This window comes from Cimex lectularius, unplaced genomic scaffold (assembly GCF_000648675.2).
Source record: "Cimex lectularius strain Harlan isolate CLEC.00 unplaced genomic scaffold, Clec_2.1 scaffold166, whole genome shotgun sequence".
NCBI lineage: Eukaryota > Metazoa > Arthropoda > Insecta > Hemiptera > Cimicidae > Cimex > Cimex lectularius.
The window spans coordinates 569,090-582,086 of record NW_019392766.1 but is presented as its reverse complement, the minus strand read 5'-3'; the positions used below and the strand labels follow the sequence as shown (position 1 = coordinate 582,086).

The 12,997-nt window shown below is 38.4% G+C and overlaps 1 protein-coding gene across 1 annotated transcript; it reads left to right on the top strand.

The window, feature by feature from the left end:
* The first annotated feature begins 5,217 nt into the window (after positions 1-5,217).
* LOC106661328 lies at positions 5,218-10,752 on the top strand. Its single transcript, XM_014384628.1, has 3 exons — positions 5,218-5,637; positions 5,717-5,864; positions 10,520-10,752. Exons 1-3 carry the CDS (start codon positions 5,510-5,512, stop codon positions 10,688-10,690), a joined length of 447 nt encoding a protein of 148 aa, XP_014240114.1. The 5' UTR covers positions 5,218-5,509; the 3' UTR covers positions 10,691-10,752.
* Positions 10,753-12,997: the final 2,245 nt, after the last annotated feature.

The following is a 12,997-nucleotide window of genomic DNA, read 5'->3' as shown; positions in this document are numbered from 1 at the left end:
TCCTCAATCTGGGCCTCATAATGACACATGGATCCCAGGGGCACACACCCCGCCCATGGCACCACCACCCGATGGACACTCAAACCGCATTTTAAGACATCTACCAACCTTTGAGTAAAATACAGATTAATGCATAAAATGAATATTCTTTTGTATTAAATTATAATTTTATCTTCATATTTCAGAAATTAGTTTAGTTGCCAGGAAAGTTAGTAGTTTGTCCATTTGGTGGAAATTTCCAGCGGATGTCTTTCTCTTTCATATTTTTTTCCAATTTGTCAAAATGTGTTTAACTGTTATCCTTTCTGTACAAACATCACAAAACGGAGTATCTTATTTTGCTACTGCTTGGATACTTCTTGCCTGGAACCTCTATGAGATGAGGCCCAAGGTTTTACACAGTCTTTTACCTCCCTAAATTTGACATTAGAAGTCGTTTCCCATTCCTTTTGCAAAGACTTACTGCTTACTTACTTACTTATTTACTGCTGCAAAGACTTTCTTTTATGCCAAGCCGTCACATCGGATTTTGTTTTTTTTGTAATTTTATCTCCATTGAGGACAGCCTGCTTTGCCAAATGGTCCACTTTCTCATTACCAAATATTCCGCAGTTTCCAGGAATCCACATGTATACTACACTATTTCCCTGATTTTGCAGTAATTCAATGGCAAATAGGATGTCTTATATTACTGGATGTACTGAAAAGTTGTTTTTGTCTGCCAATAGCGCCGACAAAGAATCAGTACAGAAGACTATCGTTTACCTGGAGGGGACTAATATAGTTAGCTCTTTGCTCAGCAGTATAGCTGCCACGTATATGTTGTAGGGTAAACATACACTGCGCATTATTTTTACAAATGAAGAAAGCAGCACCTGCCCCTACATCATTTTTTGAGCCATCTGTAAAACAGTGTTGCATTCAAAAAGGTATTTATTGTTTTATAAAATTCTGACTATACATGTAGGGGGGAGTATTCTGCTTTAAAAATTTAGTAAGGTCTAAGTATAAATTATGCTTCGGAAGCAGCCAGGGTGGTTTGGATGAAACTCCGATTTTATAGAGAGGGGGATAGCAGCATTTATTAATTGGAAATGAGCAGCCTCTCTAGATGGAAAGTGTTTTCGTTGACAACATAGAGTATTTTCAAACGGAATGGAGTTTCCGCTTGGAAAAAGGGAAACTGAAGGATGGGAAGGGCATGAGAGAATTTTCACTGCAAAGTTCAAATCAAGCCTTAATCTCCTATGATCGAGGGGCAATTCTCCGGCTTCTCCATGCACATTAATGAGCTGTTTAAACTAAATCTATTCTCTACAACGGATTCAACCCGGGGACAGGCTACCACTACACCCAACGGGTTGCACTGGGCTTCTCGGACCAAGGAAAAGTCTTCACGGATTCAAACTCCTGCCACGCCGACCATATAGAATCTTGCTCAGTCAGGTTATTTATTTCCATACATCTAGTTGGTTGAATGGAAAAACGTAATAATTTCGCATAGATGGCAGTGCGGTGTCCAATATTTTTCGCAATCATCCTTAGGGGATGTCTATGTACTCTTAAAATACGTGGGATGATTAACCTATTGAAAGATGGTTGTTAGAAAAAACCGGTGGCCATCCACCTCCGCCTTTGCGTATGACCTTTCTTGCACCCCGGCCGCACGGGATACGAAGGATCGGACCGTCGTTGAGGACGCTCAGACTACGCTGACGGAGTCCCTCGAATGCGTGAGAAATGGAGGATGGGAACGGATACTGGTCGGTGGTGCCTACATGAATGGCGTACTTTACCGAAGGCAGTCTCCTCTATTGGGTGATTAGTAATTCCGCTTTAAAAAAAACCGCGGCCGGAGCGGATCCCGAAGTTCTTACTCTGGATGAATGCCAATACTCTGGGAGATAACGGACCTTCTCTATCTAGGGAATGAGTGGGAGACCAGGCTGATGCATTTCAGCCACCTTGGGTAGCCCTTTACCCGCGGTGTACGGTCTGATGCTCTACGCAGACCCGACCACTCGGAATGGGCAAGCGGGGAGTGAGATTCGTCTTTCTGTGTGTAGGAACTATCTTTTTAAAAAATGATTGAACACCGAACTCACTCCATCATTCATCATTTCTATAATTTCTACAACGCAACACACTTCAGTCGTGAGCGGAGGTGCGTCATCTCTCATCTTGAGAATCAAAACGTCCGGTGAGGGCATGAGCCAGGTATGGACGCTAAAGATTCTCGTTGTCCTTTTAAGGACGACCGAGTATTTTGGAACGGTTGTTTGAAGAAATCATGTTTTAAAAGATAATTCTACTTTTTATAAAATATTTAAAAAAATCACTAATTTTTATGTTAAATATCATTTTTATACACCGTATTCGTTATATTTTGTATCAGTGGTGCTATTAGTTTCCCAGAGTAAATAGTGAATATTTGGATATTTTGCAGTATATTGGATTTACGATGTGGGGTAAAAATTTAAATAAGCGTTTATGTGTCGCCAGTGAAATAGGCCCTTTGAAAATTCAAATGAACTCTCCCAACCCCCAATTCTCATAAATCCACCCGGTCGAAACAGAGCAAAAGGCCGGGCAACAAAACAGTAAGAATATGCGTAAACAGGGCCGGATATATGGAGTGAGAAGGTGAGAGGGAGAAGGAGAGATTCGGCCCGATACATAATAAATCCCTTCAGCGAAGAAGGAAAGCACCGGTGCGAGGAAAGAGAGCGATAGACGTCCGGGGGTCGGAGGGGGTGAACCGCTATATGTATAAAGGGGAAAAAAATCCCTCTATTTCCATCTCACTCTCTCCATCTCTTCGAGCCACCCCCCTTTTATCATTTACATAATGGCTGTCTCATCGATCAGTCGATAAAATTGTGCGATGCTAAGTCAAAGCCGGCCGGCCACCCTCCGCAGCGACACGAAGTTCTCCGAGGATCGGTGCGAACTTGACGAGGGATCCTACGAAGATTCGAGAAATAGAACTTATGGTCGCCATGGTTACACCCGAGGTTGAATACTCCCGACAGTGACGTGCTAATCAATTCAGCAGCGGCGTCATCGCTTTCAGCAGGCCATCGTAAATGGAGTCGAAAGGGCCAATTTTGATAAGGCCTTTATATCATCTCGTGTAATAGCGGACACAATGAGTAAAAACTTTTTTTTTCAACCCTCCAAAGAGGGAGAAAAGGAATCCCTTAGATGCTTATTACTATATAAAAATATTCCAAGGGGAGCGCCGTTTAGGCATAACAATATCGGTATTCTCTTCTTACTAAAAAATTGTAAATCCTTCATGTTTCCTTAAGCCTGATATATTTCAAGCCCGCTTGATAAGTTAATTTTTTGAATAAATGAGCACAATCTACGTGAAACGCAATAAGTTACATAGGTAATATATATAGAGAGATAATATAAAAAAGAAAAACGAAAAGTCATGGAATGGAGAAGCTGTCCAGTCCACCCCTAAATCAGAAATCATCATTTACTCACTCGCCGGACATTTAGGTCGTTATAGATGGCGCAGTTGAAACATAAAACTAGAATAGAAAAATGTGATAATAGTATAATTCATCAATTTTTACCCTTTGCTCAATGCAAATAGGTGTGTCTGGAGGTGAGCTATGGCGTGGTCAGGGTTAGAAATTAAAATGGCATTATCATCTACTTATGTTAGGATTGTGGTGTCGGGATGGAAAGGGAGCAGTACATATTGAGTATATAGTAATTGTAGGCCGAAGACGATACCCTGAGTGACGCCCGCTTCCACCCTGTACAACGGAGAGTGTGAGGATCCGACCCATTCTCTAAAGTGCCAGATAGGAGTTAAGAATTAGGAAGTGGTAGACGGTAGGATAACCCGTGAGTTTTCCAGAGCAAACCGAGGTGCTAGACTCGATTGAAAGCTTGTCCGACATTGAGAAAGACCCCCGAGGAGCATTTTTTTTTTTAAGGAACGATGCGATGATTTCCACACGATGGCATTGTTGGATTCATATGTGCAGTTATAAGGCACAAAAAGCATTCTTACCTTTATGAAATGACATTTTTCTAAATGTCTATATGATGATAACCCTGATCCTTGGTTGTTTCCGGTCATTTTAGTCTGTCGTAGGCGTTTTCTCTTTTCACCATCTTCAGTGTTGGGTTACAGTTTTTTTAATAGTGATAAGAGCCGTTTGTATTTTTTTCCATTGGGAGTCAAAGGGATTTCCGTTAGCTCTTAGAATTTTGTTTAATTGTGCCGTTCTGTGGCAATCTTGGAAGATTTACCGAACTATGGTGACAAAATCTTTAGTGCTCAAGAACGGCTTTCCCAGTAACATAGCCTTTTGCTAGTTATTTCTGGGCTGGTCTGTTCTTTTGTGTCTATTTTACACATAACCATTTGGTCATCTGTTAATTGTCTCATTGTTTTAGGGAGAGACTTGGCTCGACCATATCCTGTAAATATACCAGTTTTTTATTCCTTGTTAAGTAGGGATCACTCTTTCCCCATTTGGGTTGATTTTGCTACCAGTCTTTTTGCTTGTTTTTGCCTGTTCGCTCACAGTATTTATTGTGTTCTTTAGGTAACCCTAGATTCCAGTCCTTTAATAACTGTAACTATAGTTTATGCTAAGCAATAGATTTGTGCCTACTTTAAAAAAAGACAAATATAGCTACCTTGGTGCCTGAAAATCATGATCTAGTATCCACAATAACATTAGGCTCTGGCTAGATTTTTAGGGAGTTTCAGTTTTTTGTTCACACCGTAGACATAGAGAGTCTTTAAAGCTGCCAAGCTATCAAAAACTATTGTTATTAATAGGTATTAAGATTTTTATTATTTATTTTATGTGTACATGTTTCTAGGCTAGCAGTTCGGCTTGAAACGTGTTGTGTAGCCGAAGGCCATGTAGTGCTCAAGGTTTTGCCCGTTTATGCCCATGTCCTTACAATTTCCCATCTTTGAGATTTCCATAAACCATAAAAAAGTATCAGGTTTATATACTTTTGTTTTATTTAACAAATCAGCTCTCTTTTCAATAATTATTATGAATGCTTTTTCAAACCATAGTATTTTCTAAATAAACTATGATTTATTATAACTATTGGATCATGTAAATACAAACTGAACATATTTTAAAAATTTTGAATTTTTTTCACATTTTCAAATATTGCCTCGTGTTAATGCAGTCTACCATATGGTTTTAAGTGATGAATGACTGTATATAGTTTAAACTCTGTTCGCATTTTTCCAATTCTTGTCAATTTCCTGTTCCATTGAAAACAGAAAAAATCGAATTTTTTATGATCTATGTTGTTTCTTTGAGCTTACCATTTTGTGTGTAACTATATAACAAGAAGTAAATAATAATATGATTTTTATTAATAATTAAACACATTTGTAAAAGACATGTAGCAAGTGCAAGATTTGTATTTTTTTTATATTCTAAGCATTCCGTTTTTACGCCTTTCTGGTTCTTCTATTTGTGAATTAATTGATTATTAAAAACCATCCACGATGGGAGTCACCGACTGGAAACTGATGACATTCGCGGGAAATGAAAATTTCCGAAAGGCCTGCGAAAAAGAGGCGGATTCCCGCTATTATTGGGTCGAGAAATGGGGATGGATCACGAAGGAAATCATGTGAGTAGATTGCGTCGGAGAGTCTGTAACTTACGTGTTACGCGTTGTAAATCGTTTTGTTAAAATAATTTCATTGCAGAGACGTGAATACGAAGATGCTAGAATTGAAAGCGGAACGGGCGAATAGGCGGGAAAGTCTGGAATTGAAAAGGGAAAACGAAGAGAGCTCCGAGGAAATTATTGTACTTCAAGACCCCTGCCCATTTCCCGACACGACAAACCACGAGGTATACCAAAGCATAATTATACTAAGCATAAAATACTTTTACCTCACAATTGCCGTACATAATCCAGCCTATTTCTCCGTTCAATAAAGAAGGTATTTCCCAAGACAAGATCCTGAGCCCTATGCTTGTTAAAGTTTTTATTACACTTTAATGCACAATATAGTTACTTAATAAGTTTGTTATTAACCAACCAAAGCTATTATACAGACCCCTGTTCTTGAGAAAGCGCTGACTAAATCGAAATAAGTTAAATCTCAAATTTCTTGTCGCTCGCTCACCAATATTGTCTAGTATACATCAATATGCAGTATAGTAATTGAATACACTACATTTTAATACTCTGTTGTTAAGCAACATATTAAATGTATTTTTAATTTTTACAACCTGCAACAGGCGTTTAGTTTTTTATTCAGTTTAGTTTACTCTGTCACTAACCAACAATTAGAACCTCCTTAGTTGTTTAGTGCTGCCTACATCTCACACCTACACCTTCTAAGTCGGTAAGTTACCAATTAAGGTAGTTTAATAAGATGGGAATATTTTTTTTCTTTTATCAACGTTTAATGATACAACTTTCCATGACCTATTTCATTTTCTAACACTTGAATGCACAATATAGTTATTTAATGCAGTTTACTAGATGTAGATGTAGATGTAATATTCGGGGTGTAATATACTGCGCTCTTTACGAGCTATTGTATCCTCCGTTCTCTGCCTAAAGCACACCGGTGACGCCTATTTCATCAAAAAATTTGATTAGCAGGCCCGGTTTCAGTGGTTGAATCTCTACGGTCCCATTGGACATCCCAAAGCACCCTCCTGCGGGCAAGTGTGGCACCGCAGTTTGTTAGTAGATGTGTGGGTGTCTCCTCTTTGCAGAATCTGCATGTGCCGTCTTGGTTTATTCCAATCTGCTTTAAGTGTCCATTTAGCTTGCAGTGTCCTGTAAAGAATCCTAGTAGGATTCGCAGTTTATTCCTGCTTCCTTTGACACTTTCTGTAATTTCTTTTCTTCCGAAATTTGTTAGGAGAATCTTGGATTGCCTGTGTCCCATGAGCGAATTTCATTGTTCTTTCATTTTCTTTTTGTCCTTCTGTCTGAGATACTCATTGATAGGGTGGGTTCCTATGCCACAGAAAGGTTCGGGTCCTTTCAGCGGTGTAGCAGCTCCTTTCCTTGCAAAGCGCGTCCGCTTTCTCGTTGCCTTCGACTCCCATGTATCCTGGGACCCAGCAGACTTTGTTCTGCGTACCTAAAATATTTAATTTGGTTTTGCAGTTCAACACCATCTTTGGACTAATGATATCTGGGCTTAGTGCTTTGATGGTTGCTTGGCAACCTGACATGATAGCCATGTTCTTGTTTTTGTATCCTTTATTCAAGTTGAGTTGGATACATCTCTCGATTGCCTAAATCTCAGCTTGGAAGATACTGGTGTATTTTCCCATGGGTTCTGAGTATTTGGTTCCAGGACGGAATACTCCAACCACTGTACCTTCTTGTGTTCTAGATCCATCTGCGTACCAAAGGATGGTGCCATTCTTAAAGGGGTGTTTCCCTCTTGTTCCCATTCTTTTTTGGTACCTAGATTTATTTGGAAGTTTTGATTAAATTCAAACATCCTGTTCATGTCGTCTGTTGGAGCCATGAGTATCGGATGGTCTTTCATTATTTTGTTCCTATCTCTCTATTTTAGTTTTATTCCTGTTGGAGGTTTCTCTTTGATAATACTAATGATAGTTTTCTGTGCTGTCCTCGTTACCATGTGGTGTAGGGAGATTAATCCCAATACTTTTTCCATACTAACTGTGGGACATGTTCTCATTGCTCCCGTTATGCAGATGTATGCAAGTCTCTGTATTTTTGTGAGTTCTTTTCTTTTAGTTGCTTGTTCTGCTTTGTCAGGCTTCAGCTCCGTATGTAAGTATGGGTCTTACTATCATGGTGTACATCCAAAACAGGGTTTCCGGTCTACATCCCCAGTTCCTTCCTGCTATTCTTCTGCACACCACCAAAGCTCGAGTCGCCTTCGTGATGGTAGAGCCGCTGTGCTTCTTAAATGTTAGTGTTTTATCTAACGTGATGCCCAGATATTGACTTCTTTTTTGATCTCTATCACAGTGTTATTGAGTGTTATTTGCCTCATGTGATCTAGTTTTCTTTTCCGTGTAAAAGCGACTATGGTCAAAATCAGCGGCTTTACACCATTCTTCTGTGATTTTTAGTCCCTCTTGGATTATGTCACAGAGAGTTTCCTCCAATTTTCACCTAGCAGTCAGGACTATGTCGTCCGCATATCCCTGACATTTTATCCATTTACGATCCAGGGTATGCAGTTTATTACACATGTATTTACTGTTCACTAACCAACAATTACAACCTTTTAAGTTCGTTGAGCAAATGCTTCCTTGATCGAAATGCTGCCTAGATACCACACCAATAATTTCTAGCTATAAGATGGTTTATTAAACTTTAAACAAAGTATAGTTTTTTAATACAGTTTAATACCGTGTATAATATTACGTTTTGTTACACATAGTACACAGTATATAATATGTATAAACAATATTAATGAACAAATCCTTTTTTCGCCTAGGGTGTCGAGAATGTGGCGTTTTAAAAAGCAATACCTTATAGCCGTCAAGTTTTCTAATAATATTTATTTATTAAACTTTAGTTCGCAATATAATTTCTTAATACAGTTCAATACGCTGTTAGTAATTAATATTTATATTATTTTTGTTGTTGAGTATACGTCTCCTAATCGATATGCTGTCTTGATCTCATACCAATAACTTCTAGTGTCCATGTTAAAGATTGTTTATTTAATTTTAATACTCAATATAGTTATTTAAATCACTTACTCACTAACCATCACTATCGTTAAAAGAAGGCAACCTCTTTAAGACCTTACGCACCGCGACCAATATTGGTCTACTGTGCGATCAACATTATTATCTAGAATTCACTAATTTCGTGGTCCGCTTGACCAATTAATATTACAATTAATTAAGGTTTTTAGTTGAGATAAAAAAGTCAATGGGACGAGCGGGATTCGAACCCACGATCTTCGGCTTGATACGCCTCTGCTCTCCCACTTGAGCTATCGTGACCTCGATCCACTCGGACACCAACTTCCCATCTCAACCGCACCTTTTGAATTTTCCCTCCTTTTTGCCACTTTTCAAATGTCGTGTAATCGGGTTGGATTCTCGACGACAAATGGCCACGGAAAAAAATAGCAAAAAGGAGGGAAAATTCAAAAGGTGCGGTTGAGATTGGAAGTTGGTGTCCGAGTGGATCGAGGTCACGATAGCTCAAGTGGTAGTGCAACGGCGTATTTAGCCAAAGGTCGTACGTTCGAATCCCACTTGTGACACGGACTTTTTTATCTTAACCAAGAATTTACATAAAAAGAATAATTAATTAAAATAATTATCTAGTATCGTTAGGCTTAAGACTTTTTATCAGATCCCAAAGCTTTGTTAACGACTATGTTTATCCTCCAGGCCTAGGCTTTACCTCTCCTAGGAATCACAGCCTGGATAAGCTTTCGCACCAACAGAAGACATGTTCTTCTTCTTCTTGACAAAAGCCACAGTCTCCGCCTGAAAGACTGGCACAATGCCCAAGACTTATTTGGACTTTCGTTTTGGTTTATTTCTATAAATTCAAGCTCTTGTCCCATACTCGATATTAGTGCCATTTGAAGACCAGTTATAGTCAGTCGGCTTTGACTTGAATCCTTTTTGCCCAAGCTTCTCTATCTTGTGTTAATTAGAAATGTTTGTATCAAATCGCAATTTTTTCGTCAACAGGCTCCTTAGAACTTTAACTGCCTGAAGTTCCTCCCCAAGCTTTAACCGATTATTTATAAACACGTATAGCAACCTGTCCCTGAATCAGTATTTGAAATGTGACACTAGCCTCTCCCTCGATGAACAATATGCAGTGAAGGATAATCAAAAGGACTTCGGGACAGCAGTTCCTAAGTAATGACAAGGCATGCTAGTTTCTGATCAGTACTGAGAATCCTGACTGGCTTAGGTAACAATAAGGACATTTTTGGACTAGCTCTCTGGTTTCCCAAAAGAAATTTACTTGTACATACACCTATTGCAATTTACGCGTCCCTGTGTGATTTTATTTAGGTCAAAGATAACGTCTAGATATTTCAAAATTACAGCTTGTGCATAAGTCCTCCCTTCTGTTGGTAGAGGGACCACAAATAACTCAAATAGAGCTATTCATTAAAGTTTATCATACTCTGTCGCTAAACAACAACTACAACCCCCAAGGTTTCGTGAAAGTGTCATCTACACTGGTTCGAAATGTCGTTTAGATCTCACAACAAAACCTTCTAGTCGCCAAACTATTATTACGTATATTTGTTATGTTTTCAACGAGATTCAGGTTGTTTTATTTCTATGATTTTATACAGAAAGCATCAACTTTTTAAAAATGTTATAAAATATTGTTCTTCAGATCCAACTAACTAACACATCTAAGTTTGAATTGAAGAATGAATTTGTCTTATTTATTCGTTGAACATACAGAAGTTTGTCTCTATATTAACGTTTTTTTTCCGGATATGAGCTATCAAAGACTTGCCACCTACACATTTTTCATGATCCTATTATATTTCTTTTTTCAGTACGGATGGTTACATCAGTATAAGGACTGGAACTTGGAGAAGTTTGGCCCGTTCCCTTTGATGCCTCTTAAGGCCAGGACGTCTTTCACAAAGGAAGAGATCGACGACATGATCGAACTGAAGAAGAAGGAACGACGCAACAAAAGGCGTAATTTAATGAAACACAACTAAAACATGATCTGTAATTTATAGTGGTTCTCTGTTTAAAATGAATAAATGGAATTGCTTTGTCATTGCTGTTTTAAAACCGTTTTTGTTACTATCTTCGCCTTGAGGAGAGAGGATCGGTCCCTCAAAAGTTTTAATGCGTTTAAAATTGGACCTGTGGGAGTTGGGGTTGCAGCGTAGGGCAGGTACGCAATTACACCACCGCCCTCTGTGAAATTATGTTGTTTACGACTAATCTTCGGTTTAATTGCGGCCATTATTATGTCATTAAATTCCACCGTTATTCAATCGTTGGATGTACAGACGCCGGCGGTGAGCAAACGCCTGTGAATAAATCAAATGTTTTTACGGTACAATTAGAATTTACAATATATATGTATTTAATACGATGAGTTTCTGTTGTAAAATATGTCAAGATGGGTAGGAAGGGAAGGGACACATGGTGTAGGCAATATCGGTTTTGCGGCCTTCGCAATATACTTGGCGGGAAGCTACGGTCATTAATCAAACAAATTGAAATAATCCCCTGGGGTGACTCGGACATCAAAAATTAAGCCGGGGCCAAGTTGTCTGATTGATCGGAGTCGGGGGAGGCCTTGTCCTAAGAGGGTGGATTTTAGGCTGCCGGGGGAGGAAGAGGGTCATCCGGAGTGGACACCATTATCAAACAAATTGACGGCTCAGCTATATCCGGGGGGAGGGTAATAGGCCATTTAATAATAATTTTGTTTGTTCAAGAGTGAGCTTATGTGAAGTAAAACGCAATACCATTTAACATATTCAATTAGTCATTATTATAAAGTTCAACACAAACGTCTTTGCATCCTTAAAATCTTTGCCAACTCGTACAAGGATCAAACCATTAAACATATTGACGTAAAATTGATTACAAATTTGTTAATTTTTATTCTTATTTTCAAACTGTCACGACCAATGTTTCAGGTTTGTTTAAATCTTTTGCGATTCCTACGTGTGATCTGTGAGGTTATTGAGCCTATATTTTCTTCTTTTTTTTAAATTTTAAATTTCCAAGTTTTCAAGAAAGATAATTTTTAAGTAAGTGTTTTGTAGTTTCATGAAAGTATGCATTATTTAATGTTATCGGTTTATGTGAGGTGCGTCACGTAGTGACATATTTCCTTAACTATTTCACATGTTCTTTGTATCTTTTATTTTTCCTTCTTTCTGTTCTGGCTTATCTCCCCCATTTTTGATAAGTTGGTTGTTGTTTCAAGTTCTTTTTTTCTGCCTCGGTAAATATAATTAATTTTTACGTTTCTTTCTCTATGTATGTGAAAGTGGTCCATTTTTTGCCCGCTTTTATAATGTCGTTTTGTGTTTGATTGTGTTTTTGTTGTTGTGTTTGTGTGAAATCAGTTATTGCGTGCTATGGTTTTGGTTTCCATTAACTTTTACTTTAGCGATGAAAATTTAGTGATTATAAATAATTGTCCTTAAGATGTCTCAACGGTGAACATAACTCACACAGACGGAGAAACAGAGAAGAAGACAGATAGTTTATATACCAACTGAATCACAGACAGACAAGAAGACAGCCCAACAAATAGAAGAGAGAGAGAGAGAGAGAGAGAGAGAGAGAGAGAGAGAGAGAGAGAGAGAGAGAGTGAAACAATGAGGATGACAGACAGTTGATATACCGACTGAAAAACTGAAGAAGAAAACAGGTAGATAGATAGACAGATACATAGATAGTTAGATAGAGGGAGAGTGAGTGAGAGAGAGAGAGAGAGAGAGAGAGAGAGAGAGAGAGAGTGTAACATTGAGGACAGACAGTTGATATACCAACTGAAAAACTGAGGAAGAAAACAGATAGATAATCGGCAGATAAATAGATAGATTGATAGATAGATAGATAGACAGATAGATAGATTGATTGATAGATAGATAGATAGATAGATAGATAGAGAGAGAGAGAGAGATAGATAGAGAGAGAGAGAGAGAGAGAGAGAGAGAGAGAGAGAGAGAGAGACAGAGTGAATGAAACAGTGAGGAGAACAGACAGTTGATATACCAAGTGAAAAACTAAGGAAGAAAACAGATAGATACATAGACAGATAAATAGGTAGATAGATAGATAGATCAATCGATAGATAGATAGATAGAGAGAGAGATAAAGATAGAGAGAGAGATAAAGAGAGAGAGAGAGAAAGAGACAGAAAGAGAAAGAGAGAGAGAGAGAGAGAGAGTGAGAGGAAGAGGGACAGACAGACAGGCAGAGTGAGAGAGAGAATACTGTATTCTAGGAATATACTCCCCTAGGTATAACAATAAGGTCACAAACTTTTTTAT